This window comes from Mauremys mutica, chromosome 12 (assembly GCF_020497125.1).
Source record: "Mauremys mutica isolate MM-2020 ecotype Southern chromosome 12, ASM2049712v1, whole genome shotgun sequence".
In the NCBI taxonomy this organism is placed as follows: domain Eukaryota; kingdom Metazoa; phylum Chordata; order Testudines; family Geoemydidae; genus Mauremys; species Mauremys mutica.
In genome coordinates, this window is record NC_059083.1 from 68,189,326 (window position 1) to 68,216,956 (window position 27,631).

The 27,631-nt window shown below is 49.1% G+C and overlaps 2 protein-coding genes across 2 annotated transcripts in view; both read right to left on the reverse strand.

Annotated features, from left to right (window-relative positions):
- The window catches only part of LOC123346345 (unconventional myosin-XVB-like), a 47,340-nt gene extending 46,642 nt beyond the window's left edge, over positions 1-698 (reverse strand). The window contains exon 1 of the mRNA XM_044983678.1: positions 314-698. Coding sequence (XP_044839613.1) covers positions 314-682 — 369 coding nt within the window. The 5' untranslated portion in view covers positions 683-698. The remainder of the gene's footprint in view (positions 1-313) is intronic.
- A 714-nt stretch (positions 699-1,412) lies between these two features.
- On the reverse strand, positions 1,413-26,326 carry LOC123347000 (unconventional myosin-XV-like). The gene is made up of 19 exons (XM_044984424.1): positions 26,250-26,326; positions 25,295-25,391; positions 23,326-23,429; positions 21,633-21,696; positions 17,919-18,032; positions 12,865-12,978; positions 11,485-11,543; positions 11,262-11,385; positions 9,598-9,693; positions 8,853-8,984; positions 7,877-8,002; positions 7,506-7,583; positions 6,636-6,784; positions 6,299-6,344; positions 5,688-5,812; positions 4,653-4,770; positions 3,914-4,089; positions 2,432-2,606; positions 1,413-1,610 (listed from the first exon to the last, which is right to left on the reverse strand). Exons 2-19 carry the CDS (start codon positions 25,346-25,348, stop codon positions 1,413-1,415), a joined length of 2,052 nt encoding a protein of 683 aa, XP_044840359.1. The 5' UTR covers positions 25,349-25,391; positions 26,250-26,326.
- Positions 26,327-27,631: the final 1,305 nt, after the last annotated feature.

Here is a 27,631-nt window from a genome sequence, read left to right on the forward strand (position 1 = left end):
TCATTCCCAGGCTGGCCACAATCAGAAAGGAGCTTCTGCCACACAGCCTGCTCTCCAGATAGCCTGGCATTCACTGTCTCACGGAACACTAGTGACAGTGCCCCGCTAAGCATTCAGTGACCGGAAACATGGTTCATTGCCCTCTCTCGGGAGCTGGAAAACCTGAATCCAGCCTGGAGAGGTACCCAGAGGGCTGTCCCCAGCCCCCAAGGGTGGGACAAGGAGTCAGGGGAAGCCGGGCTCCCATTCAGCTCTGCCCTTTCCCAATCGGCAGGCAGGGATATTCCACCACATCTCACCCCATGCTACTCACCTGCCTCCTGCTCGGAGGCTGTGCGGCTGTCTCGCTCCTTCTCTCTCCTGCTCGTCTGCCGAGGACGTGTGTGGCTAGATGGGAAGGGACCAGGGCTGGGCCGGCCTGAGCTGAGAAAAGGGCAGGCGTACTAAAGTCCGCCCAGGGCAGCGCTGCAGGGGAAGGAGGGGGGGGAAACTGCGGTTCCAGCAGGTGAACTTTGAGACCTTTTATTGTCGTCACTCCGGGAGGAACCAGAGCCTTAGAAAGTAAACATGGAGGGGAGGGTATGGGAGGCTTTGCTGTGGTTACGCTGGAGAGGGATTGGAGCAGAGCTGAGAACACAGATCCTGCTCTGGAAGCACAGCACAGCCACCCATGCCTGGCCATGCCTTACACTGCAGGGATTTTCAGTGGGTGTCCTGCAACCATCCTTCTGGCCAAGGGAGCAGCTAGATGAGTCTCTCCTGTGGCTCCTTGTGAGCCCTTGCGCCCGAGGAGTATGTATTAGGAAGCTCCCCTGCCTCCAACAGGAAGCTGAGGTTCCACCTTCTGCAGAAGAAAACAGAGCAGCAGTGGCTACTATCTCACGGCTCTTCGGCAGCCTTCATGAAGCGAGTTTGACAATCTCATGTCTCATCTCGGTGGATACGTGTCCACAGCACAAATCCACGGTCACTGTAGCTGGCACTAAGGAGCCCGGCTGTTGGCAGAGAGGCCCAGGATTTAAATGGCTCCTGGAGTAGCTCTCAGGGTCAAGACAGGAACACGCTGGAAGGGGCAGTGGGTGGAAAGCTTGTGTGACCGCTGCCATTTTGGCTGTCACCGGGGATTGATCTGTCAAGACCAGGGGGTTACACATGTGCTGTCTCTGCCAATGCTTAACCCAGTCTGTGGAGAGAGAGCTTCAGTCTCCGGGAATCTCTCCATCGTTTTGAGCCTTCCTCTCAAGATTGGGTGTTTTTCATCAGAGACGGGCTGGATGCAAGAATTCCTAGCTGGAACCCTACAGCTTGGGTTATGCAGGGGTCAGACCAGACTATCATAATGGTCCCTTCTGACTTTTAAGCCTATAAATCAATCCCTCTCCTGAGAGTACGTGACCATCCCTGGGCTGGATTCAAGGAACACGATAGGAGATGGGCTGAGTCATTCTCCCCAACTCTGCAAACGCTTCCTCAGCTGAGATTTCCTTCTTGTACGCGGTGGTGAGACCTGGCACCAGCATGTCTCCTTCGCCCCCCCAGCACTGGGCGACCCTGAGAACTGGCTTAAAACCACCCTTGTTTAAAGCCACACTACTGTTTACAAACTCCAGCTAAAAGCAACCAGATGTCAGGTTTATTTTTGGTTTAAATTAGGTGACCACTGGCACCCGAGAGCCACGCTTCAACGCAGCTGTTTGCTGCGTCAGCTCTTTCAATCAGGCAATCTCAGTCCACGCTGAGCATGTGGCAGGCAGGGCAGCTCCACGCACTGACACCAACAGGCTTCTGCCTAAGTGGGTCTTGATCAGAAAAAAATGTGAGCAATCGCCTCCTATTTTGGCCTGTATCACTAGACACTCCCTTGCGGTGGAATGAGGATCTCCTGTTATTAAACACTTAGGAACCTTAACGGCACCTGCTTTGAGCTCAGTTGAGGGGCAACCTCTCAAGCCCCTGTGGGACACAACCCTGCTCAAGTCACATCTCCCACCTTGCCCGAGAGTGGGGTGCCCCCAGCCTGGGTTTCAGGCTCCTCTCCACCCCGATGACTGTATTCTAGCGATGTGAGGCTGCCACTCAGCTCTCCCCGTGCCTGCATCTGCAGCGGGTTAGGCTTGTTCTGCCTGGCACCCTGAATACTGAGTCCAAATAATGTTTTAAAGCTTCCTTGTATTCCCACAGGGCCTCGTTCGTAGCTCCTGCCCTTGGTCGCAGAAGGGGTTTAAGGGCACTCGCCTGTAAAGCCTCAAATTGTCCACCGGAGCTCCCTGTGCAGCAAGATCAACCCATGTCCCCCACCCCTGCTCGCTCCCAGTCCCAGACCCTTCATCTGCTCTGAGAGCCAAAGGCAGATTTAACAGGCTGGGAAAATGCCACTGTCTAAATCCCAGAAACTATCTAAAGAGATCACCCTAAGCACACCTCCACAAACTGTGTCTGTATATCCCGGAGCAAGAATGGTCCCTGCAGCGCTGCCGTGTGCGCCATCTGCTCCTATGCATGGTATTATTACCTGGCAGCGCTTCCGTGTCTGCACCAAGGGCCTGGAGATTAAAACTACCGTCCCAAGCTGCACCAGCATCATCTTCAGCCTCCTGTAGCGCTTCCTGAGAGCAGAGGGGGGGCAGGAGGGGAAGGGAAATTCAGCAAAGCAGGCCAGCCTGTGGACTAAGCCCACGGGCACAGGCCCAATGCAGCTCTGGTGTAAGCAAGGCACAAGCTCAGCAACACCAGAAAAGAGCAGGCTGCATTTTGATTTGGCCTTGCTGGTTAGCCAGGCCTCCCCTAAACAGCTACAGCTGTGTCTGTTGGGGGAGAGGGCAGGATGTGGGGGTTTTTTGGTGTTTTTTTTAAACCAATATACAGGCATAAGCCCTAGCATGGATGCAGTTATACCAGAATAACTGCTTATACCCGCATAGTTTATGCCAGTTTCCCAACCTATACCAGTAGAGGCACTTTTGTATCAGTATCACTGCACGCATGGCAGGAGGGTTTTGCCAGCTTAGCTATATTCATATAACTATCTGCAAAACATTTTGAGCGTGGACAAAGCTTGAGTTTGCCATCTGTATTCATCAAGGTTGGAATTCCCAAGGGAGTTAGGCACCAAACTCCCAATGTCATTCAATGAGATTTAGGCGCCTATCTCCCCAGGGCATCTTTGCAAATCCCAGCCATTGCTCTTATCCATCCCCTGACAGCACTACAGCACACAGGGGGATTAATAACCAGTCATGATAAAGTATCTGCCTTAGGTTCCTATGCATTAGGAAGGACAAATACAGGGCACATTCGGCCCTGTGTACCACAGGACTTAGTGTCATATTTGAAATCATTTTCCAAGCACATTGATGGGCAAACATGGTGAGAGTCCCCACACTGCTGGCTTGTGTGAGGGTCGCCCTCATGGCCAATACACTGGGGATTGAACCGGGGACACTAAAGCTAAAAGGATAAGCTGCTACAGCTTGAGCTGAAGCTCCATAGCTGTGACTGTATCAGCCCATATCTTCTGTAGATTGACAGAGGGGGACCTGTAACACACACACACACACCTGTGTGTTACACTTGCTTAAGAAACTCTGCTTCCAACTATCAACAGGGTTAGTTTGCAACATGAGAACCGCTGTCGAGGTTGTCTCGATAATTGCACTCTGAATCTATGTTAGACCCCGGTGAGCTACATCCACATCGGTAAATGTTTGTCAAGCAGGGCCCCGCTCCTAGCATGGACAAGCACACCAGGTGGGCAATCAAGATGGGCAGTGCCCATTCTGTCCCTGCATCCCATTGCAGGTGGGGACACAGGACTGGACTCCGAGTTACTGAATCTGCACACGGCCCCCAGCAGGTGCTTATGCTTACAACCGGCTACAGAATATGAGCATTGGTGTGGCCTTTGATCTCTGACCTTGCCTGGTGCCCCCGGAAATGAGCCTGGATGACCATGATCTTCTGCCGGAAGACCTGGAATTGCCTGCGGCTGATGAGGCCTCGGAGGTTCCGCTGGAGGGTGACAACGGCCCAGCTCTGCTTCTGGTTCCATCTTCTCTCCAGCAGCTGCTTGGCCTTCTCCTTCAAGAAGACCTAGGCAGAGGAAACAGCTGCTGACCCCCAAGAAGAGGCAGAGTCTATAATAGACACTGGTGTTTACAACCCCTTAATGTCACCCTAAACCCCCATCATAACACAGGCTACCCACTGACATGAGTCCATTGTTCTTAGATAAGGTACCCCTGGGTCACTATTCCAGGCCCTCTCTCTATCTAGGCAGGGCTGAAATCTGGCTCAGGATGAGGTACCTCAGGAGTGCCAAGTGCGGGGGGCCCAGCAGTGGAACACCATGGCGTGCTGCAGGTTAGCACAGTGGTGCACACAGAAGATAGGTGGAGGCACAGGTCAAGACTGAGATGCATTGGCTGCCCAAGGGAATCAGTGCCTGCACTACGGCTGCCTACGGCCAGTGTTGTCTTTCCCTTTCACAGGCACTAACAATCTCCAGCTAAAAGCGATAAAATAGAGGTCAAACAATAGAGACAGCCCGGGCAGGAGATCACATCTGTTCATGCTTGAGCACCCTACTTAACATCAGCACCAAGGGGATGGACAGACAGGGTTCTGGGATCAAAACAGGAATCCTTAGACACCACCTTTGTTACTCCAATCTGATAGAGGTCCGAGGGGTCCCCCACCACATGCGAGAGCACCGCGGCGCATCCATCCCTCTCCTGCGAATAGCTCTGCCCTTGGTCAGTCAGAGCCCCATACCTGAAAGACAAGGAGGAAGCCCAGCATGCCCTGGATGACACCAGGAGGGTCTGGTAAGAGAACGAAGCCCAGCACTCTGGCAGCTATGGAAAATCAGGCACAAATGATCTCCCTAAGGCCTGTTGGGTACCACTGGCAGCACATGTCATGAGGATATTTCATTAGAAACTGAACTGAGAACATTTCACAAAGGCCACCATAAAGCCATCCCATGGAAGTGGCTTTCAGCTGCTACAAGTATGGATCCAGTCCTGCCAGCACTCACACATATGAACAACTCCACACACTGTGTGCCATGGGATTCCCCATGTGCAGAAAGTTACTTGCGTGTGTGTGTGCATGCACTTGCAGGTTCCGAGGCCAAGACTGAATCTGAACTCATGGCCTACTGGTGAGAGCATCCGTTCTCCTATTAGCAAATCCTCGTGCCACTTCCCTTTATTGACTTCTGATGTTTACCTTCCCAAACCTAGACACTTTAGAGAGAGACATTTGGGGAGAACATATTTTGATTTGAATTATCAACCAACATCTCTTTCTTTTATTTTTCTTACAAGGAAAGACATTAGCACTTCCCTACCTCCCAGAGATGTTGTGAGGATAAATGCATTAAAGAGTATGAGGGACTCTGATATAGGGTTGCCAATTCTGGTTGGACATATTCCTGGAGTTTTCATCACAACATAATCTTTAATTAAAAATTAATTTTTTATTGCTGGAGACTCCAGGGCAATCCTGGAGGATTGGCAACCCTACTCTGATACCATAGGAGCTAGATAAGTACCTAAGATAGACAGATCCAAACAAGCCTGAAGGAGGTAGGCCCAAGACAAATAGCCACACCCCATTGCTTGCTTCATTCCCCTTGAGCTGCCTAGAAATCCCAGCCAAAAGGAAGAGAAGACAAACCAAAGTACCTGACTAAGAAGTGCTGGAATGGAATGCGGATGGGGTATCCCTCCTTCCTGATGTGGATGGCCTCCAGTATCCCAGAATGCCTCAGCTGACAAGTGACATATTCCACATCAAAGACGTCGGACAGCTGTGATGTGAAGCCATGGAGAGAGGAAAGTCGGGGTGGATGGAGAAGAGGGAATGGACAGATAGAGAGGTGGACCAATAAGAACAGCCACTCCTTGTTGGTTTATCCCCCCCAAGCTTCCGTGAATCCCATACAGCAACTTTGCCATGCTCGAGAGTGGGTGGTATGCTCTCCACATCCTGCCCCTCAGGTTTCTGAAGGCACTGATGCAATTTCCCAACAGGTGTGAAGGAGGGACCATGTGGGCAGAGGTTGTAGCTGGGACCACAGAGTAGTCGTCACTGAAATCCTGTTCCAGAGAGGGTCTGCGCAGGTAGGACAGAGGAGACACCTCGCAATGCCATGCCCCACTAATGGGAGTGAAGACCAGATGGCAGCAGGCCAAGTGGGGAAGACTGGAGAGCAAGGGAGTGAACTCCTCTGTCTGAAGGGGTCCCCCCAAAACCTGTGGCTGCTTCCACCACCTAAAGCAGGTGGTTTTCTTACCTTTTTCGGATTGGGCGTGATGCAGCAAATGAAGAAAGTATGGCTTCTGCAGGGCAAAGGAACGGGAGAACACATTAACCTCCCTGTGCCAGAAGCGTCCTGACTTAACCCCAGTCCATTCCCAGGGCCAAGGGGAGCCCCCAAATCCCCACAGTGGCTCAGTCAGTCTCTGCCACACAAAGCCAATCCTCCTTTTCTGGCTCTGTAGCCCATTCCTGGACCCCCCCAAGCTTCCCAATCTCCCCTCAAACCAAGCCCTTAATGATTCTAGCCAGGGGTGACTCTGAGTAGGGCAGTCAGCTTGCAATGGGGACAGTGCCATCATGGTGTCGCTCACCTCCTCAGCTTGGCTGTGAGATCCTGCAGGGACTGCTGGAATCGGGACACCAGTGTACAGGCATGATGCTTAAGCCCTTTGCCTCCCATGGCCAACTCCCCCTGCAGTCTGTGATGTCCCTTGGCCCGCTGGAAAAGGTGGGACACCAGCTGGAAAGGAGACGGAAAAGGAAGATCAGTGAGTAACGCTCCCCTTTGTGCTATGAAATACGAGTTTCTGAAATTATTATGGTCAAAGAATGAGGACCCGGCCCCATCCTCCTCCTATCCACAAGAGCAGGGCTGGGACTGTTCGCGACCAGAGTATGTTCCCACTTCGCCCATCTGCCCATGGAGTTGGTAAGGTGTATACTTTGTCTCCAATGCATTTAAAGAAGGGACTGTGGTTTCCCCTAGCTCAATGGAGATTCTTATTGCCTAGAAGCATCAGAAACAGCACTAAGGACCAACCCTGAGTGTGTGTGTATCAACTCCTCCAAAGCTGGCCCCATGCCACCAGGGTGAGCAGAGTCAGGTGTTTGTCTCTGGTGGGGAAAGGGGTGGGGGGAGAAATATTGGAAAGGGAAGGAAAGGAGAGACAAAAAAATAGGGATTTAAGAGTCTGGAAGAGGTAATGGATAGAATGGGTTAATTCACTGCCAACATACACGCTGGGCACTGCGACTGATCTCCCTAGGGGGCTCAGAGGGTAAATCAACAATGAGTTTAATGGGTCTCTATCCATTGCTCAAGTCCAGGTTCCCCAAACAGCAGCGTCAAGTTTCTTACTATTTCCCAAACTACCCCCCATCGCCTGGGTCTTTGGGCTTCCCTGAAGAAAGCCACAAAGGATCCTGCATCAGAGCAGCATAAGCCTGAATGAAAAATGTACCTTGAGGCGACTCTGGGAGAAAATCTCAAGGACCTCTGGGCGCAGCTGGTCGTGGTTTTTATTCAGAAACTTGTGAACCTGTGAAGCCAAACGCTGACTGATCAGAGTCTAGACCGTCACTGCCAGACACAAAAACCCCATCACTGACAGATGCAGCCCAGCATGTTGCAAAAGTTCCCTTCAACAAACCTTCTGACATGTCCTGTAATGACTCAATTAGCCCAGTGTAACTGGAGACCAGTCCAGAGCTTTCCCTAAGAAGCACCCCCCAGCTCCCAGCATACTGACACCTTATCGCCTCTGTCCCTAGTACACAGTGCTCACTGCTCAAGCTGCTCAGAGACTGCTCCAGCCTGGTCCCAGGAGCTTACCTGGTAGGTGACAGGACCTGCATAGTGCTGCACGGTGAAGACTGGTGAAGGCAGTTTGGGCTTGCCATACCAAGGGTTGTTTCCGTGATGGTAATGGCACTTCTGGAGGAAGGTGTGGTCAGTGGCCTGTGCAGGAGATAGACACATGCCTCACAGTGTTTTAGCCTATTCTCAGATTGTAGAGCCATTGTTAAACTGGGATTAAGGTTGTAAATACATATTAGTTCCTAAAAGGGAACCAGACACATCTTACACTGTATGTGTGACCCACTGTTCAGCTGTGTTATACTCTCTACCTCCTCCCCAACTGCTAGTGGATGGTTCACATAAGGGGGTAAGAGTCTACTACAGCTACCAGCTATTCGGGTCACTCTTAGTTTAAGAGGTAGAAGCTCTGTGTTTTAGTGCTAGGGTCTGGTGTTCAAACCCCATTGACAACCCATGATGGATGGGGAAAGAGGATCATCATATAAACTCTTCAAGGACAAACAACAGTAATGGCATGGACCTTTGACCATGCCATGAAATTTTAAGTCTGCAAAATAACCCTAAAAAAATAACCACCCCACCCCACCTTTTCAAAATATAATCGAAGGCACCAGTCTTCATGGAGGTCTACTAAATAAAACACATTTGGAATACTTGCACCAAACTGCTTTTGAGATGGGATTTTAAAAAACAAAGTACGCCAGTTTCCTAGCAGTGAAATAGCTCAGCTTTTTCAGACTGTCTTATCTCACAAATGTCTTCTCTACTACTGTACCCCCCCCACGCACACACACACAAAAGGTAAACACAATCCCATTTAGCAGAACAGCAGCCCTGAAATATTTCAGAAAAACTAGAGATGAATGAAGAGTGGGCATCAAAATCAGAATTCACTAGTCCTGAGCGACCTTCCTCCAAAACCCACTGACCTACTCCCCACTTCACTTGCTGTACCAAGCATGGTTGCAAGCCATGATGCGTTCTTAACCTGAGCCAATGACGTCTGGTCATCCAGGATGCGTAAAATGCCATGGGGCTTTGCAGCAATCAGATCCAGGCATGACTCATTGTGCATCTTGGAAATGGGAATCCACACTAGCTCCTCTTGGGTGTATTCCTCCTATGGATCAGAGGTAATCCAGCCAGCCCCGCCCACAAGCCATGAAAACGAGATGAAATCATGGAGTTAGCAGAGAGATCCAATTGTTAATCGATACTGTTAGAAACTTGCATGGTAGCTCCCCCATTTTAGCCCATTGGACCTCTTCTAAGCCTGCTAATGTTCTTTCTAATCTGTGAGGAGAGCGCTATACTAGAGCAAGAAAAGGGGGAGTGTAAGAGATACTGAGTCTGGAAATTACACTGATTTCCTGCGTGGAGACAAAGCAAAGTGAAACTCCTAAGCTTCCAGAACAAGCCTTAAAGTCACAGGTGTGATCAGGGTCTCAGATCTCGACCAAGCTGCTTATAAACCCTGTAAAACAGAGAAGTGCTCTAGCAGTCAGTCTTTCTCTCTCTTTCTCATGAACTTACTCCAGAATTAGCACAAGGTCATGAACAACGTACATAGCCTCAGAGACATGCCCTGTGGTGGGAGCACATTGGTATTGGACGAGAGCACCAGATCCAGTCAACCCCACTCCTTTCCTGCGAGGGAGCACCAGCCAGCTGAGACTGACTCGACTCGCTGCATGTGTGCCATTCCCCACCTAACGGGGAAGCTTCTATTTTACCTCTTCCTGGGCAACGACTGTCTGGCTGAAGAAATGTTGGAGACGCTCGTTTGCAAAGTTGATGCACAGTTGCTCCAAGCTGTTCACCCCCAGATCCTGCGGACGTGCAGGAAGACACATGCCTCACTCTTTTCTGTTATTAATCATCATCGTTATTACAATAATGCTGAAGGACCAACCCCAAGAACGGGGCCCCATTGTGCGAGGCACTGACCCCCAAAGAGTAGGAGGCAGTCCCTGAGCCAAAGAGCTGAGCTTCTCATAGATAAGACAGACACAGGGCGAGGGAAGGGGTGAACAATGGGATGGCAGCAAACAGCATGTTAGTTCCATGATTTTGGGGGAGGGGGCACAGGAATTATTCAGAAAGGGATGAGCTAAACGGCAAGAAAGGGGAAGGGAAAGGGGACACTGTAGGGATGAGGGGGGCAGGGCAGAAGAGGGTCAGAGGGGCAGGTGTGGAGTAAAGTCAACGTGAAGAGGTTGTGTTGCCGTCCCTCCTGGAGGGTGTGCAGAGCTGTACACAACACGCAGCATCAGCCTCTGCTGACTTCAGCCCATAGTCCTGCCAGCCTGTTCTTGGCAAACCCTGGTACTGCAATACATTAATAGTCTCACAAGGCTTCCATTATAGGTCCTGCTTCCAGGGTCTGATCCGAAGCCCTGTGAATCAATGGGAGTCTTTTCATTGACTTCAGTGGTTGTTGGGCCCTTACTCAGGTCGGGAACGGCATGAGAGCAGGAAACAGGGGTACGTGGAAAACAACAACAACTTAAAAAATATATATAAAAGAGTGTTAACCCAACAGAGTTTCAACTTCATCAGAGTGCCAGGGATGAACGGGCACAGTCAGGTTAAAAATCATGTTCAACAAGAAACAAGTTTCTTACTTACGTTACTGGGAACACCCAAGATGATTAAAACTCAATTTTATTCTATTTTTAAATCAAGTGCATTTGTCATCATTTGTGCTGCTTGTTTACTTTTGGTGTTTCTCTGGACTTGGACAATGGAAGTGATCTGGCAAGTTTCATTCTCCAGCTCCCTTGCACTAGCATAACATGGCAGGGTTGGGGCTGCTAGAGAAGAGTTAAATCCAGACTATTTCCATAGGAATTTATTTCTATTGCTTCTAGGTTCTGTAAGACCTTCTTTAACCAGAACCTAAACACTGGGTTTAAATTAGTGTCTCGCTAACAGCCACACACAACTTTCTTTGTCTTTCAACTACAACACTCTCTTCGGGGCCATGCTTTTGATCTATATTTAATATAGTTTATGTGTTGTAAAGTGCCAGGTACTGTCATGACTTGGTAGAAACCGGAACACAGGTGTAGTTTGGATTCAGTTCAAGTTTTGGATGGGGACCTGGATTTGTTCTGGTTTAATCCCAAGTCGCTTCGCCATCTGCACACACACACACACACACACACACACACTCACACACACAGTGCCAAGCTAGCCCTATTATTATTTTTATAGCACTGAAAGTACACACGGTGCTTTATAGACATTTCAAATACACAGGTCCCTACATTTTAGGCGACACTGTCTTCTCCCCCAGCCAACACATATGACCTCCCCCTTCTATATTAATAAATGAACCAGAAGCCCAAGCAGCCCTTTCAATAGCTCCAAGACCATACAATGTAACCAGAGTCACCTCAAAGCCATATATGTCGACAATGCCCAGAGTGCTGTCCATTTCCCTGGGGACTAGCCACTCATTGATCTTCACCAGAAGCCAGTCAAAGAGCAGGGAATACAGAGCCTTGGCAATGGCATCCCTTGGTGAGGGAGAAGAGCAAAACAAGTTACCATAAAGACAACACACTGGGGTTTATCTCACCAAACTCAGACAAAGAGACAAAAGCATTGGAGGTTACCTGGCATCAATGGCGCTTTCGACAGACAAAGGGGTGAATATACGATCATAAGACGTCACCTGGGGAATAAGAGGCACTATTTGTTATAAAAGGCTGATGGGAAATGTTTTTATCCGGAAACCCGTAAGTAATTGATTCAACCTAACAAAGCTCTTTGCCTGGGAAATCCCTTGGATAAAGCGAGGTGAAAGTTAGAACAGAACCTTATTAATAGGCCCCTTTGTGGTCTGGGAGTCAGCTGGCAGAGATCTCAAATCAGGCCAGAATCACATGTGCACTATGGCACACTTACGCATGTCTAGCAATACAAAGGGGTCTTACAGTAGGTGTAGATGTAATTTATGCCCATTTCAAGGTCTCTTTACGATGCCAGAGTGATGGAAAGGGGCCTTAGTGTAAATAAGAATGAAACCCATCAAATCTCCCTCTATGACCCACTGCAGGAGTCACTTTCCATTGCTCTTGCTGTCAGCTCCCAGAGTTTAAGCTCTCCAGGACTAGTGCCAGGTAGGGAGACCAGATTGCCTAATTTTATAGGGACAGTCCTGATCTTTGGGCCTTTTCCTATTATCCTATTTTCCTATTACCCCCCCCCATCCTATTCCTATTACCCCCCTTCCCCGCTGTCCCGATTTTTCACATTTGCTATCTGGTTACCCTAGTGCCAGGACATTCTCATCGGAGGACCCATCCCTTCGGGAGCCTTCTCCCTCCAGCATACTGCCAGATCCTGAGTTCAATGCACTTCAGAGCCCCTGTAAGGGTTACCCCTTTGGTCAGGCTCTTGACTCAGTATATGGTGTAACTTAACTGTAGGGGGTGGGGAGAGCAGGAATCTGTTGGTAAATCTCTTAAATTGGAAGGTTTGGATGTTGATGATAATTAGCTATTGGTTTATGGATGCCAGCTCCCCCCAGATTTTAACTATAGGCACAATATGAACTCCTTAATAAACAGGGCCTTTTTGCAGGATAATTTAGCCTGGCCAGGGGCGCAACCTGTTGCCGCATGAGCATATCCCACTGTATCTCAATCCATGGCCATTTAGGATTGCATGCAGTGGGAACACGTGAGCCGCTCACATCTGCACTAGCGCAGGAGGAAGAAAGTGCACCCTTGCTCAGTCTGCTCCTGGGAATGAAGAGCAGCAGCATTTTTGTTTTCACCTGGATAGGAGGCCTGGCTCTTCAGCTGCGACCTTCCTTGCATCACTCAGTAGGAGGCAACAGTAAAGCAGCTGCCAGCAGACACACTGCTCAGATCCCTCTGCCAAAAGAGCACTGGGCTGGGGCACAAGCACTCTTTCTACACAATGCAACCTCAACACTGAAGTCCCTCAGGATGGCGGGGAGCGGGCTGAAGGGGCCATGCGGTACTCACTGTGACTCGGTGAGTGATGGCGCTTTGGAGGAGATCTGCTGAGACATGCAGCAACCTGGCCACAATCCGGATTTCCGTGTCGCTGGGGATGGCTGCAAGGCCAAAGGATTCCTTCTAAATCATGGGGGAGAAGAATGCGTCATAGCTTGTACTAGATACACAGAGTCCCACACTCACCCAGAACACTTCTGCAGAGAATTGAACTCATCCCACTGCATAGGGGTGGGTCACACTGTAGTGGGCAAAATCTTGCCTTTGGCTTGTAGATCAGCTCTTCGGGCTCTAATTATCCCTTGGCAGCCCAGGCATCTGGGTTCTGCTCTCCATTTCTCTGGGTATTGGCTGCAGTCTTGAAGGAGGGGGAAGGGCTCTAGATTACCATGTGCAACTGAGACTATTCTCCCAAGCCCCATCACACGAGGCTGCTGACCTGTTCGGTATTAGTCACGGCCAAACTGGCGAGGCGTTAACATACCTCACAGGAGGTAAAACAGATGTTCCCCAGCTGCAGGATGGCAGCCAGCACTGCCCAGATGGAGGTCAGCTGATCATCTGAGAGGCCAATCACCTGCAGAGCTTGCACCAAGACCACAAAGTCCCGATCGTCTTGCTTCCCCAAGAGGTCACATGCTCTGCCCTGAGAGAACCAACGAAAGCCTGTGGTTGGACCCACACGGCCCTTTCACACCAGCCTCTCGCGCCAACGTCACTTCCCAGCACTAGAGAGGGGCCTAAATAGTAAAGCTCAGATCTGGGTTTCAGAGCTCACGGGGTTAGGTTGGGCCCATCAGAAGGAGAGAGCCCATTTCAGAAACACGCCAACCCAAACTTTTGAACCCCCACAGGCCTCGGGCAGGGGTGCCAGAATGGGGGTGCCAGGAGGCCAGGGCCCTCATACTATTTACCAGCCATAAGGGGCAGAGCCGCCCAGAGGATTCTAGGGGCCTGGGGCAAAGCGGGAAAGCTGCGGCGCTTGTACTCACCCGGCAGCGGTCCGGGTCTTTGGCAGTGGGGGGCCCTTCAGTCGCTCCGCGTTTTCTGCAGCACTGAAGGGCCCCCTGCCGCCGAAATGCCGCTGAAGACCTGGACCGCCGCCGGGCCAGGGCTCACGGGGCCCCTCTGGGGGCCAGGGCAAATTGCCCCACTTGCCCCCCCCTCTGGGCAGCCCTGATAAGAGTGAGCAGCGGGGGGAGAGAGGGGGCAAGGGGATGGAGAGGAGCGAGCAGGGGATGGGGTCTTGGGGAGAAGGGGCAGCGTGAGGGCAGGGCCTCGGTGGCGGCACAGGGGAGACAATGCCACAGTTCGGGCACCATAGGCCCCCCCCCACTTTTAGGGCACTTCCACCACTCCTGGCCTCCTGGGTATTCAGACCTGGCATATTAGACTGGGCCTCTCGCCAGCAAGGAGCCCTGTCCCTCTCCTGACACAGTGTATTCCACACCGGGGCAAACACGACATGAGGAAACGTTGCTGGCTGACAGGAATTTACCCTGTCAATTTCCACCCCCCTCAGCTACTGCTATGGCAGACATTCCCTTCAGCCCAAATCCTTCTCCCACTGGAACCTGCCCTGCAGTCACGGTGACCTGCAATCTAACACCACTAGAGGGAGCTCATAATTTGAATAAAGGTAGGAAGGTGTGGGGGAGAAGAGGGAACCCAATTGACCACACTTGGCCCCAGTTTGCATTGGGTTGGGTTGAGACCATCAGAAGGAGATCTCTTGTATTTGCCCAGTGCGTCCAGTCGCTTCTCCCTCAGGTTTTAAGCTCTTTGGGGCAGGTTCTCTCCTTATCTGTGTGTATTAGCTATGTGGGGTCATACACCGGCACCCATCGCCCTATTATCTGAATGGCAGTATGCACATTGCAGGTGTTTCAAAACAAATTAATAAATCCCATGGAAATCAGGGTGATGCCACAAATTCAGCATAGGACACGCCAGCAGACTGAGCCAGAGCAGAAGGACTGGCTGAGCCCCTGAGGGGGACATCTCCAACGGCCCTGACTAGTCATAAATATAGCAAGGGAAACTTTAAATAAAACCCATAAAAGGCCAGGTGATTGAGTGGTAAATAAGGATTGTACTGAGTTTCTCCAATGGGAAAGCTTCTCTCCCCCTGCAGGGGGTCTGAAGATGAATCATTTTTCCTAGCACCAGCCTGGCAGTAACTTGAGGCTTCTCCAGATAAGAGGGGGTTAAATCACAGGTGATAGAATCATAAAACTGTAGGACTGGAAGGGACCTGGAGAAGTCAAGTCCAGCCCCCTGCGCTGAGGCAGGACCAAGTAAGCCTAGACCATCCCTGACAGGTGTTTGTCCAGCCTGTTCTTAAAAACCTCCAGCGGTGGAGATGACAAAGGCAGAATGGAACTGGAGGGGGAGTTCAGCAGCCCCATATCAGCCGGGGTCACAACAAAGAGAGGGAGCCTCAGTACAAAGGGGAGAATGGTCCCTTCCCTCAAACTCTAAGGCTCTGTCTACACTTAAAATGCTGCAGCTGCACCGCTGTAGCGCTGTTGTGTAGACACTTGCTACAGCAATGGCCGGTGTTCTTCTGTCATTGTAGTGACTTCACCTCTTTCAGAAACAGTAGCTAGTGGACAGAAGAATTTTTCCGTCGACCTAGCGGTATCTACGCTGGGGCTTAGATCGACTTAACTATGTCATACACGGTGCGAACATTTTCACAGCCCTGAGCAATGTAGTTAGGTCAACCTAACTTTGTAGGGTAGACCTGGCCTTAGGCACATAGGTTTGTCCTATCCAATCAGACCACCGGTCTGGCACCCAGCAACACCCAACACCTGATACCTCAGAGCAAGGCAAAAAGATATCTATGTCCCTTGTGAGAGGCAACAGGGTCTCATAATGAGAGAACTGATCACGGTTCTATTCCCGCTTCCATCACCAAACCTTACCATGACCTTGGGCAAGTCCCTTCCCTGCTCTGTGGCTTAGTTTTCCCCTCTGAAAAAATGGCTCCAATAATAACCTGCCCACCTTCACACAATGCTTTGAGCCCCTGAGATGAGAGGTGCGGTAGAAGTGCTAAGCAAACATGCCCACCAATCATTCAGTGATGCAAGGAGGGCAGGGGGAAGCTCCCAACTGACCCCCAACTCTGAACTTTGGTGGATCAGATAAAGAGAAAGAGACTGAGATCCAAACTACTCCTGATTTTGCAAACCCAGAGTTGGACTGGTGAAGTTTTGCCCTTCTCCCCTAATCTCTTCCCGCACTTCTCAACAGGCCTTGCCATGTCAATTCTCACTGGGACTTTCCAGGTACAGCATTATCTCTAACTCAGGGCTTCTCAAACTTCATGGCACCGTGACCCGCTTCTGACAACAAAGTTACTACATGACTCCGGGATGGGGGCGGAGACCAAGCCCTGCTGCCTCGGGTGGGAGGAGAGGGGGCCGCAGCCGGAGCCTGCCACCTCGGGTGGGGGTGGAGTTCAGGCTTCAGCCCTGGGTCCCAGCAAGTCTAATGCTAACCCTGGTGACCCCGTTAAAATGGAGTCGCGACCCACAGTTTGAGAATCGCTGCTAGCTAACTAACATGTAGCATCATCCCGCTTGGTTCTCCCTTCCCGGGTTGCTAGGGAAAGGTCTAATAACATCCAGTTCAAGGAGAGATCTTTTAACATGCTGTGATTGTCTGATGTGAAGCTATTGAGCATGTTGAGCCATTAATTGCCCTAGCCTCCTAGGAACAATCAAGTCATTAAGGGTACTTGTCCCATCCTTGCTAGGGGGAAAGCTGATACTAATCTAATTATGGGTGAGGCTAGGATTGAGTCCTCAAAACGGCAAAGCTGCGTACGGGCTGGTCTACATACAGGGAAATTGACCGGCATCGCTGTAGCAGAATAATTACTCCACTTCAGCTATGCCAGTGTAACTCCTCTGTGGTGGATGTTCTGTTTATTCCAGAATAAAAGTGATTCTTTCAGAATAATTATTTTTCTATAGCTAAGCTGGTCAATTTCCCCCACGTAGACAAAGTCATAGACTCATAGACTTTAAGGTCAGAAGGGACCATTATGATCTTCTAGATTTCTGACCTGCACAACGCAGGCCACAGAATCTCACCCACCCACTCCTGTATCAAACCCCTAACCTATGTCTGAGCTACTGAAGTCCTCAAATCATGGTTTAAAGACTTCAAAGTGCAGAGAATCTTGCAAGTGACCCGTGTCTTAATTAAGTCCTTAATCAGCACTGCCTTTTTTTGCTTCTAAGCACTGCCATTCAGTTTCTTCAGGTGCTTTGTTTTATTCCGCGAAGGGTAAAGAGAGGCTCCCTTGATCCAGCCCACATCTCCCCAATCCTTTTTGGCCCACAGAAGATTATAGGCCCAGGCAAAAGCAGATTAACCCCATTGTAGAAAGCTGTTTTCCAGCATTGCCAACTCTCATGGTTTTGTTATGAGTCTCATGATCATTATTGTTTTCCTTAAAGCCCCAGCTCCTGGAGTCAAGTGGAGATGTGATAATTCCAACCTTCAGTCTTAAAGAAAAAGTTTCTAGCCCTTGTAGCTGTACAGAAAGCTTCAAAATGTGACCCCAGTGCACCCTGACAGCTCAAAAAGCAGAAGGCAAATAAAAAGAGCACCAAAAATCTATTATTTTTACATAATCTCATGGTTTTTGTTGAGCCCGACTCATGATTTTTGAACATTTGGGGTTGGAAATACTGGGCCTCGGTGTTTAGATGACCCATATAAAAACAAGAGTCCCAATAACACGGCTTTTTCCAAGAGGCAATGGAACCTGAATGATGGGAGAGGGAGAAGTGACAGGGACCAAGCCTCTCCAAACAGAAAGACACGTTCCTTGGGTCAAGAGCGAGAGGGGCCCAGACAGTGCAGAGGGCAGCCAAGATCCAAACCGTAACCCTGTGCCACCTCCAGGAGGGAAGCACAGAGCTCATAATCTGACCTGTTTCCTGCTGGGTCCCCAGCACCAGGCTGATCAGAGACGAAAGCGCTGGTTCAACCATGTCTCTCCCTCGCCTGGCTGGAGCAGCTTGCTCCACCCCCTCACTCACCTGATTCAGGTAGAAGTAAGTCTCTGCCTCATGCAGGAAAAGCTTCTCTTTCTGCTGCACAGGCAGCCCCGCCAGCAGCTCATAAAACACATGGTAGCTCCTCTCGCCACAGGCCTGAAAGGAGATCGCTCACACTGTGGGCCAAAGGTCTCACTCCACCACCCCATTGCATCAGAGCTAAGGGAAGTCAAAATTTCATCAGACAAATCCCCCAAAGTCCGGAACCCAGGCGAACCTCTGGGCTTTGCAAAGCCAGGCTGCAGACAGCAAAAGAACAGGCTCACTTTGAAGTTTCCATCCAGTGCTTCCTATAATCAGGATAGAAATAAACACCCCCTTTCACAGGGCTTCCACTGCTGGTCCTTGCACACCCGAGCAGAGCAGGGGGAGAGAAAAATCAATGGAACTTTTAATAAACTTTAAGAAGTGTAGTTCAAGCTGCTGGGGCTAGAGGGAGCTCTTATTTATCCATACTGGGTTCTCCTATCACTACTGCAAATTTGAGCCAAATAATTCCTGTTAATGTCAGTAGGCCAAAGTGGTTTCATGGACATCAGTGGAGCTACCCTGTCGTACACCAGCTGTATAGGGTTGCCAACCCTCCAGGACTGGCCTGGAGTCTCCAGGAATTAAGGATTAATCTTTAATTAAAGATTATGTCATGTGATTAAATCTCCAGGAATACATCCAACCCAAAAACTGGCAACCCTAGCTGTGAACCTGGCCCAAAGGGGTTAGACTGATGTTAAGTCAGGGCACATTTTGTCTTTGTAGCTTCATCTAAGGAAAAATATACCCAAGTGGATAATTTATTACTAATCATGCATTTCTCGTGGGAGAGAAAACTAGGGTGACCAAACAGCAAATGTGAAAAGTCAGGACAAGGGGTGGAGGGTAATAGGAGCCTATATAAGAAAAAGCCCCAAATATCAGGACTGTCCCTATAAAATCGGGACATCTGGTCACTCTACTTGCAACAATGTTATGCTGCCCAGTAGGAACACAACCGTTTACATGGACTTGAGCTAAGCCCATGTGCATATGGGATGGCTTCTACCTTGGCCAACACACCAGAGATTGAACTGGGGACTTGAAGATCTAAAAACATGAGCTGCTACAGCTTGAGCTAGAGAGCCATGGCTCTACAGCTGGACACAGTAACAACTCCCATCCTCTGGGGAGTGACACAGAGGGGGACATGTAACACACACACCTCATACATATTACATTGCAAACCCTTTAGTTAATACTAGGGCTGTCGATTAATCGCAGTTGACTCATGTGATTAACTCAAAAAAAGTAATCACCATTAAAAAATTAATAGTGATTAATCGCAGTTTTAATCGCACTGTTAAACAATAGAATACCAATTGAAATTTATTACATATTTTGGATGTTTTTCTACATTTTAATATATATTGTATTCTGTGTTGTAATTAAAATCAAAGTATGTTATTTTTTATTATACATATTTGCACTGTAAAAATGATAAACAAAAGAAACAGTATTTTTCAATTCACCTTATACAAGTATAGTAATACAATCTCTTTGTCATGAAAGTGAAATTTACACAATGTAGATTTTTTTTTGTTACATAACTGCACTCAAAAACAATGTAAAACTTTAGTGCTACAAGTCCACTCAGTCCTACTTCTTGTTCAGCCAGTCACTAAGACAAACAAGTTTGTTTACATTTTCAGGAGATAATGCTGCCCTCTTTCATTTACAATGTCACCAGAAAGTGAGAACAGGCATTTGCATGGCACTTTTGTAGCCAGCATTGCAAGGTATTTATATGCCAGATATGCTAAACATTCATATGTCCCTTCATGCTTTGGCCACCATTCCAGAGGACATGCTTCCATCCTGATGATGCTCATTAAAAAAAATAATGCATTAATTAAATTTGTGACTGAACTCCTTGAGGAGAACTGTATGTCTCCTGCTGTGTGTTTTACTCACATTCTGCCATATATTTCATGTTATAGCAGTCTCGGATGATGACCCAGCACATGTTGTTCATTTTAAGAACACTTTCACTGCAGATTTGACAAAACGCAAAGAAGGTACCAATGTGAGATTTCTAAAGATAGCTACAGCACTTGACCCAAGATTTAAGAATCTGAAGTGCCTTCCAAAATCCGAGAGGGATGAGGTGTGCAGCATGCTTTCAGAAGTCTTAAAAGAGACTAACATGGCTACCACTCTTAAAAGAGCAACACTCTGATGTGGAAATTACAGAACCCGAACCACCAAAAAAGAAAATCAACCTTCTGCTGGTGGCATCTGACTCAGATAATGAAAATGAACATGCACCGGTCCACAGTGCTTTGGATTGTTATCAAGCAGAACTTGTCATCAGCATGGACGCAAGTCCTCTGGAATGGTGGTTGAAGCATGAAGGGACGTATGAATCTTTAGCACATCTGGGACATAAATATTTTGCGACGCCGGCTACAACAGTGCCATGAGAATGCCTGTCCTCGCTTTCAGGTGAATTGTAAACAAGAAATGGGCAGCATTATCTCCTGCAAATGTAAACAAATTTGTTTGTCTGAGCGATTGGCTGAACAAGAAGTAGGAGTGAATGGACTTCCAGGCTCTAAAATTTTACATTGTTTTATTTTTTAATGCAGTTTTTTTTTTACATAATTTTGCATTAAGTTCATCTTTCATGATAAAGAGATTGCACTACAGTACTTGTATTAGGTGAATTGAAAAATACTATTTATTTGGTTTTTTTACAGTGCAAATACTTGTAATAAAAAATGAAGTGAGCACTGTACACTTTGTATTCTGTGTTGTAATTGAAATCAATATATTTGAAAATGTGGAAAACATCCAAAAATATTTCAATAAATGGTATTCTATTACTAACACTGCAATTAATCATGATTAATTTTTTTTATCATTTGACAGCCCTCGTTAATACACTAATATGGCACTATAGAAATAAACAATAGTTATGGGATTAATGCATTGTGCAGAGCCCACGTCAAACAGACAGCAGCAGTGAGATCATTTCTTTCCTGCAGTTCTAGAAATTGTCTGGCAACAATAACGATGGGTTTAATCAAGTCAGCCATTTAAAATCACCTAATTAGATTTGGGTTTACTGAGAACGTGCGGAAAGTGCTGTAATAGTTGGACATTTAAAAAACACACTACAGCTGAGTGAAGTGTTTGTGAGGCCTGTGATCTATCTTACCATATTAAAAAAAGAAACAGATAGAGGGCTTGGATGGAGCAGCAGAATGGGGGCAAGGTCATCTGGGTTCGTCCATCATCTCTGGGCACCTATGCTCCCAAGGCAATAAGCTCAATAGTGTCCAAACCCAGGTCCTGATGGATATTTGTCCATTTCACAAAAGCACCACACAGTTCATCCCAGCTGGCAGCATCTGCTCAGGGGAGTCCCAGGACTGGCCCAGCAGGGAATGCTGCAGGGAGGGCTCCACCATAGGAGGGGCTGCAGATAAAGTTCAACCTGTGTCCACACTAGATTCATCCCATGTAGGTGACACATGAAACTAACCCTAACCCAAAACTCTGCTACTGTCCACTAGGACTGAGGGCTTGCCTCTTGCCATCTGACCAGAGAAGCTGCAGGAATTCCTTGCACTTGGTAATTAACATAGACACTAACACACAAACACAGCCTAGACATGCAGAGATTCTGATCTGTTTGGGGAAGTAGAGGTGGTTGGTTCTTACCTGAAACACAACACGGGACTTTTCCAGAAGGTACTGAGAGATGGACGTACCCACCACGACCCCACTGTGTGTGCGAGAGAAAGGGAGAGACAGGGGGAGGGGTTCTGTGAGAGAGGACTGAGGGCTTGCTGGAGACCCAGCTATACTCTGTACAGGGGTCCAGGCAGAGGGAGTCCTTACCTAGAGATACAAATCCAAGATGCAAAATTTGGATCTGAATTTCAAAGCCAATCGACACCAAAGTTTAAGTCTTCAGAGCTGGGATCTTGGAGCAGCTCCATTATAGAGAAAGGAGCCAGCTCTAGAATATGCATCTGGATCCAGGTTTAGACTGTGAACAACCTCCCCAAATTCAGGGGCACTTGGATCTCCCGTCTCTACACACAGCAAACCACAAAGATCCCCACTGAGCAATCCCCAGAATGGTCCCAGGCGTAACCTGTGCATGTTCCCTAACCATTCTCCACACATCTGTGCTCGTTGTTTCTTTGTGCTCCCTTGTCTGTCTTCAGCCACCCATCATCTCGTCTTTTACTTAAATTGTAAGCTCTTTGGGGCAGAGACCAGCTTTTTGTCCTGTGTTTGTACAGCACCTAGCACAGTGGGGTCCTGATCCATGACTGGCTCCTACATGCTATTGCAATAATAACAATGTGCTGTAGGGGCTGGAGTTTGGGAGAGAACTAAACATTACATGGAAGTTATGCTGTAGGGGTGGTTTTATTATAGACCTTTACTTAGTAAAATATTTGCCATGTCAAAGTAATAGCTTCTAAGTTGACTCCTTCCCAGTTCTCACCACATGTACCCCAGGGCCCTCCCCAAGGAGGGGGGTTTGCAGCAGCTACCCAGCTGGCAATGCAATGGTAGAGCTTTTCTTGGAGCAGCATGGTAGGTGTGGATAGGTCAGGCATTCTCACACTTCATCGCACCGCGGCCCCCTTCTGACAACAAAAATTACTTCATGATCCCAGGAGGTGGGACCGAAGCCTGAGCCCGCCCGAGCCCCACTGCGTTCTCACTGGTTCAAGCCCACGATACAGCTCCAGTTAAGATTGTTCAGTCCTCTCTGCACTGCAAGACTGAGCCATGTTAGAACCTCACCAGCTTCTACTGTGTTGTAACTGGTCTCAAACACGGTAACTTGTCACTCTGAAGCAGACACAGGTCCAGCAGGTAGGGCACACTGGACTGGGAGTCAGGAGACCTGGGTTCTTTCTCTGCAACTGACCTGCTGTGTGACCCTGGGCAAGTCTGTTAATCTCTGTATGCTTCTGTTTTCCCTCCCCCCCTTTTGTGTGTCTCATCTCTTTGGACTGTAAGCTCTTTGGGACAGGGACTCTCTTTCCCTGGGTGTATGTACAGCGCCTAGCACAATGGAGCCCTGACCTCAGTGCTATTGTAATAAGGAGAGCACAGTAGATGGGGGCTTGGTGGTTTCAATCAGGGAAATCTTGCAAGTTTCATGTGTTCTTTTATAGACAAAACTCAAAAGCAAACCCAGGGGTGCAAACTGACACCCCCCCATAGAAAGTGGGGGGAGAAGGAGGGCTGTTGTTGCATAACCCCCCTGTACAACTCACTTCCCAGCAGATTAGCACTGGATCTGTTCCTGTGCATGCCCAGCTCATTCTTCTCCCGCTCCAGCATGCATCACTGCACAGCTGGCTAATGGCAGTGCCCTTTGACTCACTGTCTCAGGTGGACATGCAGAAACTTCCCGAAGCGGCTCGAGTTGTCGTTGAGGATGGTTTTAGCATTCCCAAAGCTCTCCAGGATGGGCTGTACGTCGCAGGGCTGGAGACGGCGGAGGATACAAGACCTTATGTTAAACATACCAGATAACACTGTGGCATTGCCCAGAGACCAGGGCCCCATAGTGCCAGGTACCCTACAAACATTAAAACAAAGGGCTGATCCTTGTCCCAAAGGGCGTTGGACTGAAAGACATGACCAGAGACACAAGGTGAATCCAACAGCCGGCCAGGGGATACAGCTCGAGGGAGCAGTAACACGATACGGAGCCTCTAGCACTAGGTCGCTAGCTGAACCCAAACCTAGGCTGGCAGTGACTGATAGTTGTTCCCACCTCACTGCTGCCCAGTGACCTAAGTTGCTTTTCAGTTGCTAAGTTCTTAACAGGTTAGGTGCCCGCTTCACAAAAACCGTCTCTGCCATAACTGGGCCCTTTGCTGGCGATCTTGGTAGAGAGACGGTTCAGAAGGCTGAACGGGCCTTAGAGATGGGCCTTCCAAGCCAGAGGGGAAGTGCAGCCTGGGGAAGCTTGTGCCACTTCTACCACTGCCTGTTCTGTGAACAATCGGCGTAGGGTTCTAAAGCTGTGCACCAAGCACCCAAGAGCAGTGAATTCACTCAGAGCCCGTATACATTCAAGGAGGTTTTCAAAGGTGCCTAAGCCCCACTGACATCACTGGGATTCCGGCTTCTTTCAAATGAGATTCCTGCGGGTCTGCACTCACGTGACCTGAATTCCAAATCGAGATTCAGGTCACGTGATCAGTTGTAACTATCGATGACTGTTGCTCATCCATGGGGAAAGTGAAGCTAGAAAATGTTCTCACTGGTTCAAGCCGGCCTAAGGCCTGGTCTACACTGGGGGGGGGGGTGTCGAACTAAGGTACGCGACTTCAGCTACGTGAATAGCGTAGCTGAAGTCGAACTACCTTAGTTCGACTGACTTACCCGTCCTGACGCCGCGGGATCGAAGTCCGCGGCTCCCCCGTCGACTCCGCCACCGCCGTTCGCGGTGGTGGAGTTCCGGAGTCAACGGGAGCGCGTCCGGAGTTCGAACTATCGCGTCTAGATTAGACACGATAGTTCGAACTCCAAGAAGTCGAACTCTCCGCGTCGACCCGGCGGGTAAGTATGGACCTACCCTTAGACGCCAGTGCCTGGTGCCCCAGATCTTAGCAGGCTGGTGTCTGGGCCTTAGACAGCTAGATCAGCTACCTTTGAAAAGACACGGACTGAAACATGTGGCCCCCACTGCCCCACTTCATGGCAAACATGGCCAGCCACACACTGATGCCAGGCACTCGCCCCTCTGTCTCCACCTCCAACTTAAGAACAGACATGAGCGGTGTGAGCCCCTGCTTTGCTTTTGTCTTTCAGTCCTGGTCAGCTTGACGTTAGCCAGTCCATGCTGACCCATTCTATCCCATGCTCTACTGTTCAGTTTCTTATATTGTGCTCATCACCATAGTATCTGAGCACCTTCTTGTAGTGCCTTACACAACATGACTATAAGCACACGTCACGGTACATAGGCACTGACTCCGTAGGTGCTCCAGAACTGGAGGGCTGGAGCACCCACGGGTGCTTAGCACCCACCAGCAGCCAGCTCCTCCCTCCTAGCGCCTCCCGCCCACTGGCAGCCCTGTTGATCAACTCCTCCCCCTCCCTCCCAACGCCTCCCACCTGCTCCAGGGCATGGAGGAGCTGCGTGGAAGGGGAGGAGCTGGGATGAAGCACGCATGGGGGAGAGGGCAGGACTGGGCAAGGCAGGGGTGGGAAGAGGAGAGACGGGGCAGGAAGGGGTGGAGGGGGCGGAGCCTGGGGCTGAGTGGGGCTGGAATGCCCCCTGGGAAAGGAAGAAGCCAGCGCCTGTGTCGCAGTACATAGAAACATTAGCCACCCCTTACCTGCCTGATCCCAGGGCTGTCTTGTCTCTGGTACAAGGTGCTTAGGTACTGCATGACTGCTTTGGCAGCTTCTGTTTTACCCGATCCACTGTGCCCACTGGGGGAGAAAGGGCTAAGGATCAGAGACGGCTATAAGGATCGGACTAGCTGTGCCTAGAGTAATTAGGCAAGATCTTCAACTGGTGTGAGTCAGCCTAGCTCTGCCTAAGACAATGATTTACAACAACTCAGGATCTGGCCCATATTGTTTAAAAGTCTGGCGGCAAGTTAGAAAAATGGACCCAAGCAAAAAACCCAGATCCAGAGCCAACCCACTTCCCTTCCCACCTCAGACTGTGGGGAAATCAGCTCAGGCCTAAGAGGAGCAGCTAAGTTCAAGCTACATGAGCAGGTGGTGAAAGGAGAGTCCTAGCTTTTCCCAGCTCTCCATTCACACAGCTTCCCTGCACCGGACAGAGTGACACCACACGCGACCAAAGAAACACAAGAGAAATGCCTGACATCATAAAAACAAATCTGTCATTAGCTGACGGTCTGACCATACTCTGAGGGCAAGGCATTGTAATCAAGCAACTTTTGAAGGCTGCCGGCTTTACATATTAACCTTTCCATGGATGTCGTACACACCACAGAGCCAGTCAGCACAATTGTGTGTCATCCTGTTTCATCTGCCCAGACAGGACTAACCCCTTCTCTGTGGTGGCCGAGCCATGTTGTGTGAAATATTACAAACAGCATTTCTTCCAGCAGCAGTGTATTTGCAATGGCAACCAATCACCACAGCAACATCACTCACATCAGGGGTGGAAGTGCCCTAAAAGTGGGCGAGTCACAGGAGCCCAAACCATGGCCCCGCCTCCTCCGTGCCATGCCACATTCCCAAGGCAACGCCCCCACACCACCCCTTCCCTCTGAGGCCCCACCCCCCACTTGCCCCTCTCCCCTCATCACTTGCCCTTATGGTCAGTTAAAAGTGGGAGGCCATGGCCCCCTGGCCCTCCTGTTCTGGTGGCCCTGCCAGGAAGTGCTGTGTGCCGGGGTGATTGTTTCAAAAGTGACACTGACAGATGTCATCATGAATAGCCAATTGTGAGTGGGCAGGTCTCCCACATGCTCAGAGGCAGCTGGAGATGCCCCAAGAGGGCAAGACTGTTTGTTAGGAACATAGGAAATGACAGACTAGATCAGATTCAAAGTCCATCTGTCCAACAGTGACCAGTACCAGAGTCTTCAGAGAAAGGTGTGAGAACACACAGTGGGCAGATGTGGGATAATCTACTTCCCAAAGTAGGTATCCCAGTTAGAGATTGGCTTAACCCCTGAAGTATGAGGTTTAACATCCTTTCCAGCGTTATCATTAGTTATAACCACCCTGGATATTCTCAGTATCCATATTAGTGTCCAACCCCTTCTAACTCTTGCTAAGTTCTTAGCCTCAATTACTTCCTGAGGCAATAAATTCCATAGTTTAAACTATACATGGCGTGAAAATATTTCATTTTACCAGTTTTGAACTTTCCACCATTTCATGTCTTTGAAAGTTCCCTGTTCTTGTGCTGTGCAGCATGGAGAACGCAAGCTTCCGATCTACCTTCTCCAGACCATTCATTATTTCATAGACGTATGCCCCCTCTTATTCATCTCCTCTCTAAGGAAACCATCCCAATCTTTCCCGTCTCTCGTCACGAGAGTGTTTCCAGGCCACTGATTGTTCTTCTCACCTTTCTCTGAACCCTCCCCGAGACTGCACCAAGTTTCTGTAATGCACTTTCTAAGATGGAGTTAGCAGTACTGTGCAGAGTATCCAAACAATACATTGCAAAGATTTCTTGGTCTATAAAAATGGAAGAGGGAGAGCTGAACCTCAAGTGACAAGCAATTGAACCAAGTGATTGTGTACAGCGTTACTGTATTATAAAAGTGTATAGTGAGGTCTCTTCTGGAAGCTAATGGCACATTGGTGACTAATAATCATTCTGAAATGTATGTATTTTTAGGAGGAAATATGGATATTTAATGATATTAGGCTTTAAATTCTGTGACCAAACAGAGAGAAACAGGATTCGCTCCCAGGCAGGAGGGAAGGCAGCTATCTACCTGTCTTCAATGAAATATAAGCCAGATAAGACCAAAAACAGTAGAAGCCACATTTACACAGAAATCAGCTAGGGGATGGGAAGTCCACGGGGAGAGAAGAACAGCATGAGGCCATCTTGCTTCTTGAAACAAGGTCATTGAACTTTGGAATATATAAGCAAGGACAGAAGACATCTTTGGCATCCATCACTAGACAGGCACAAGGGGACAGAGCTCTTGCAAACTGGGAAAGATGGGTCT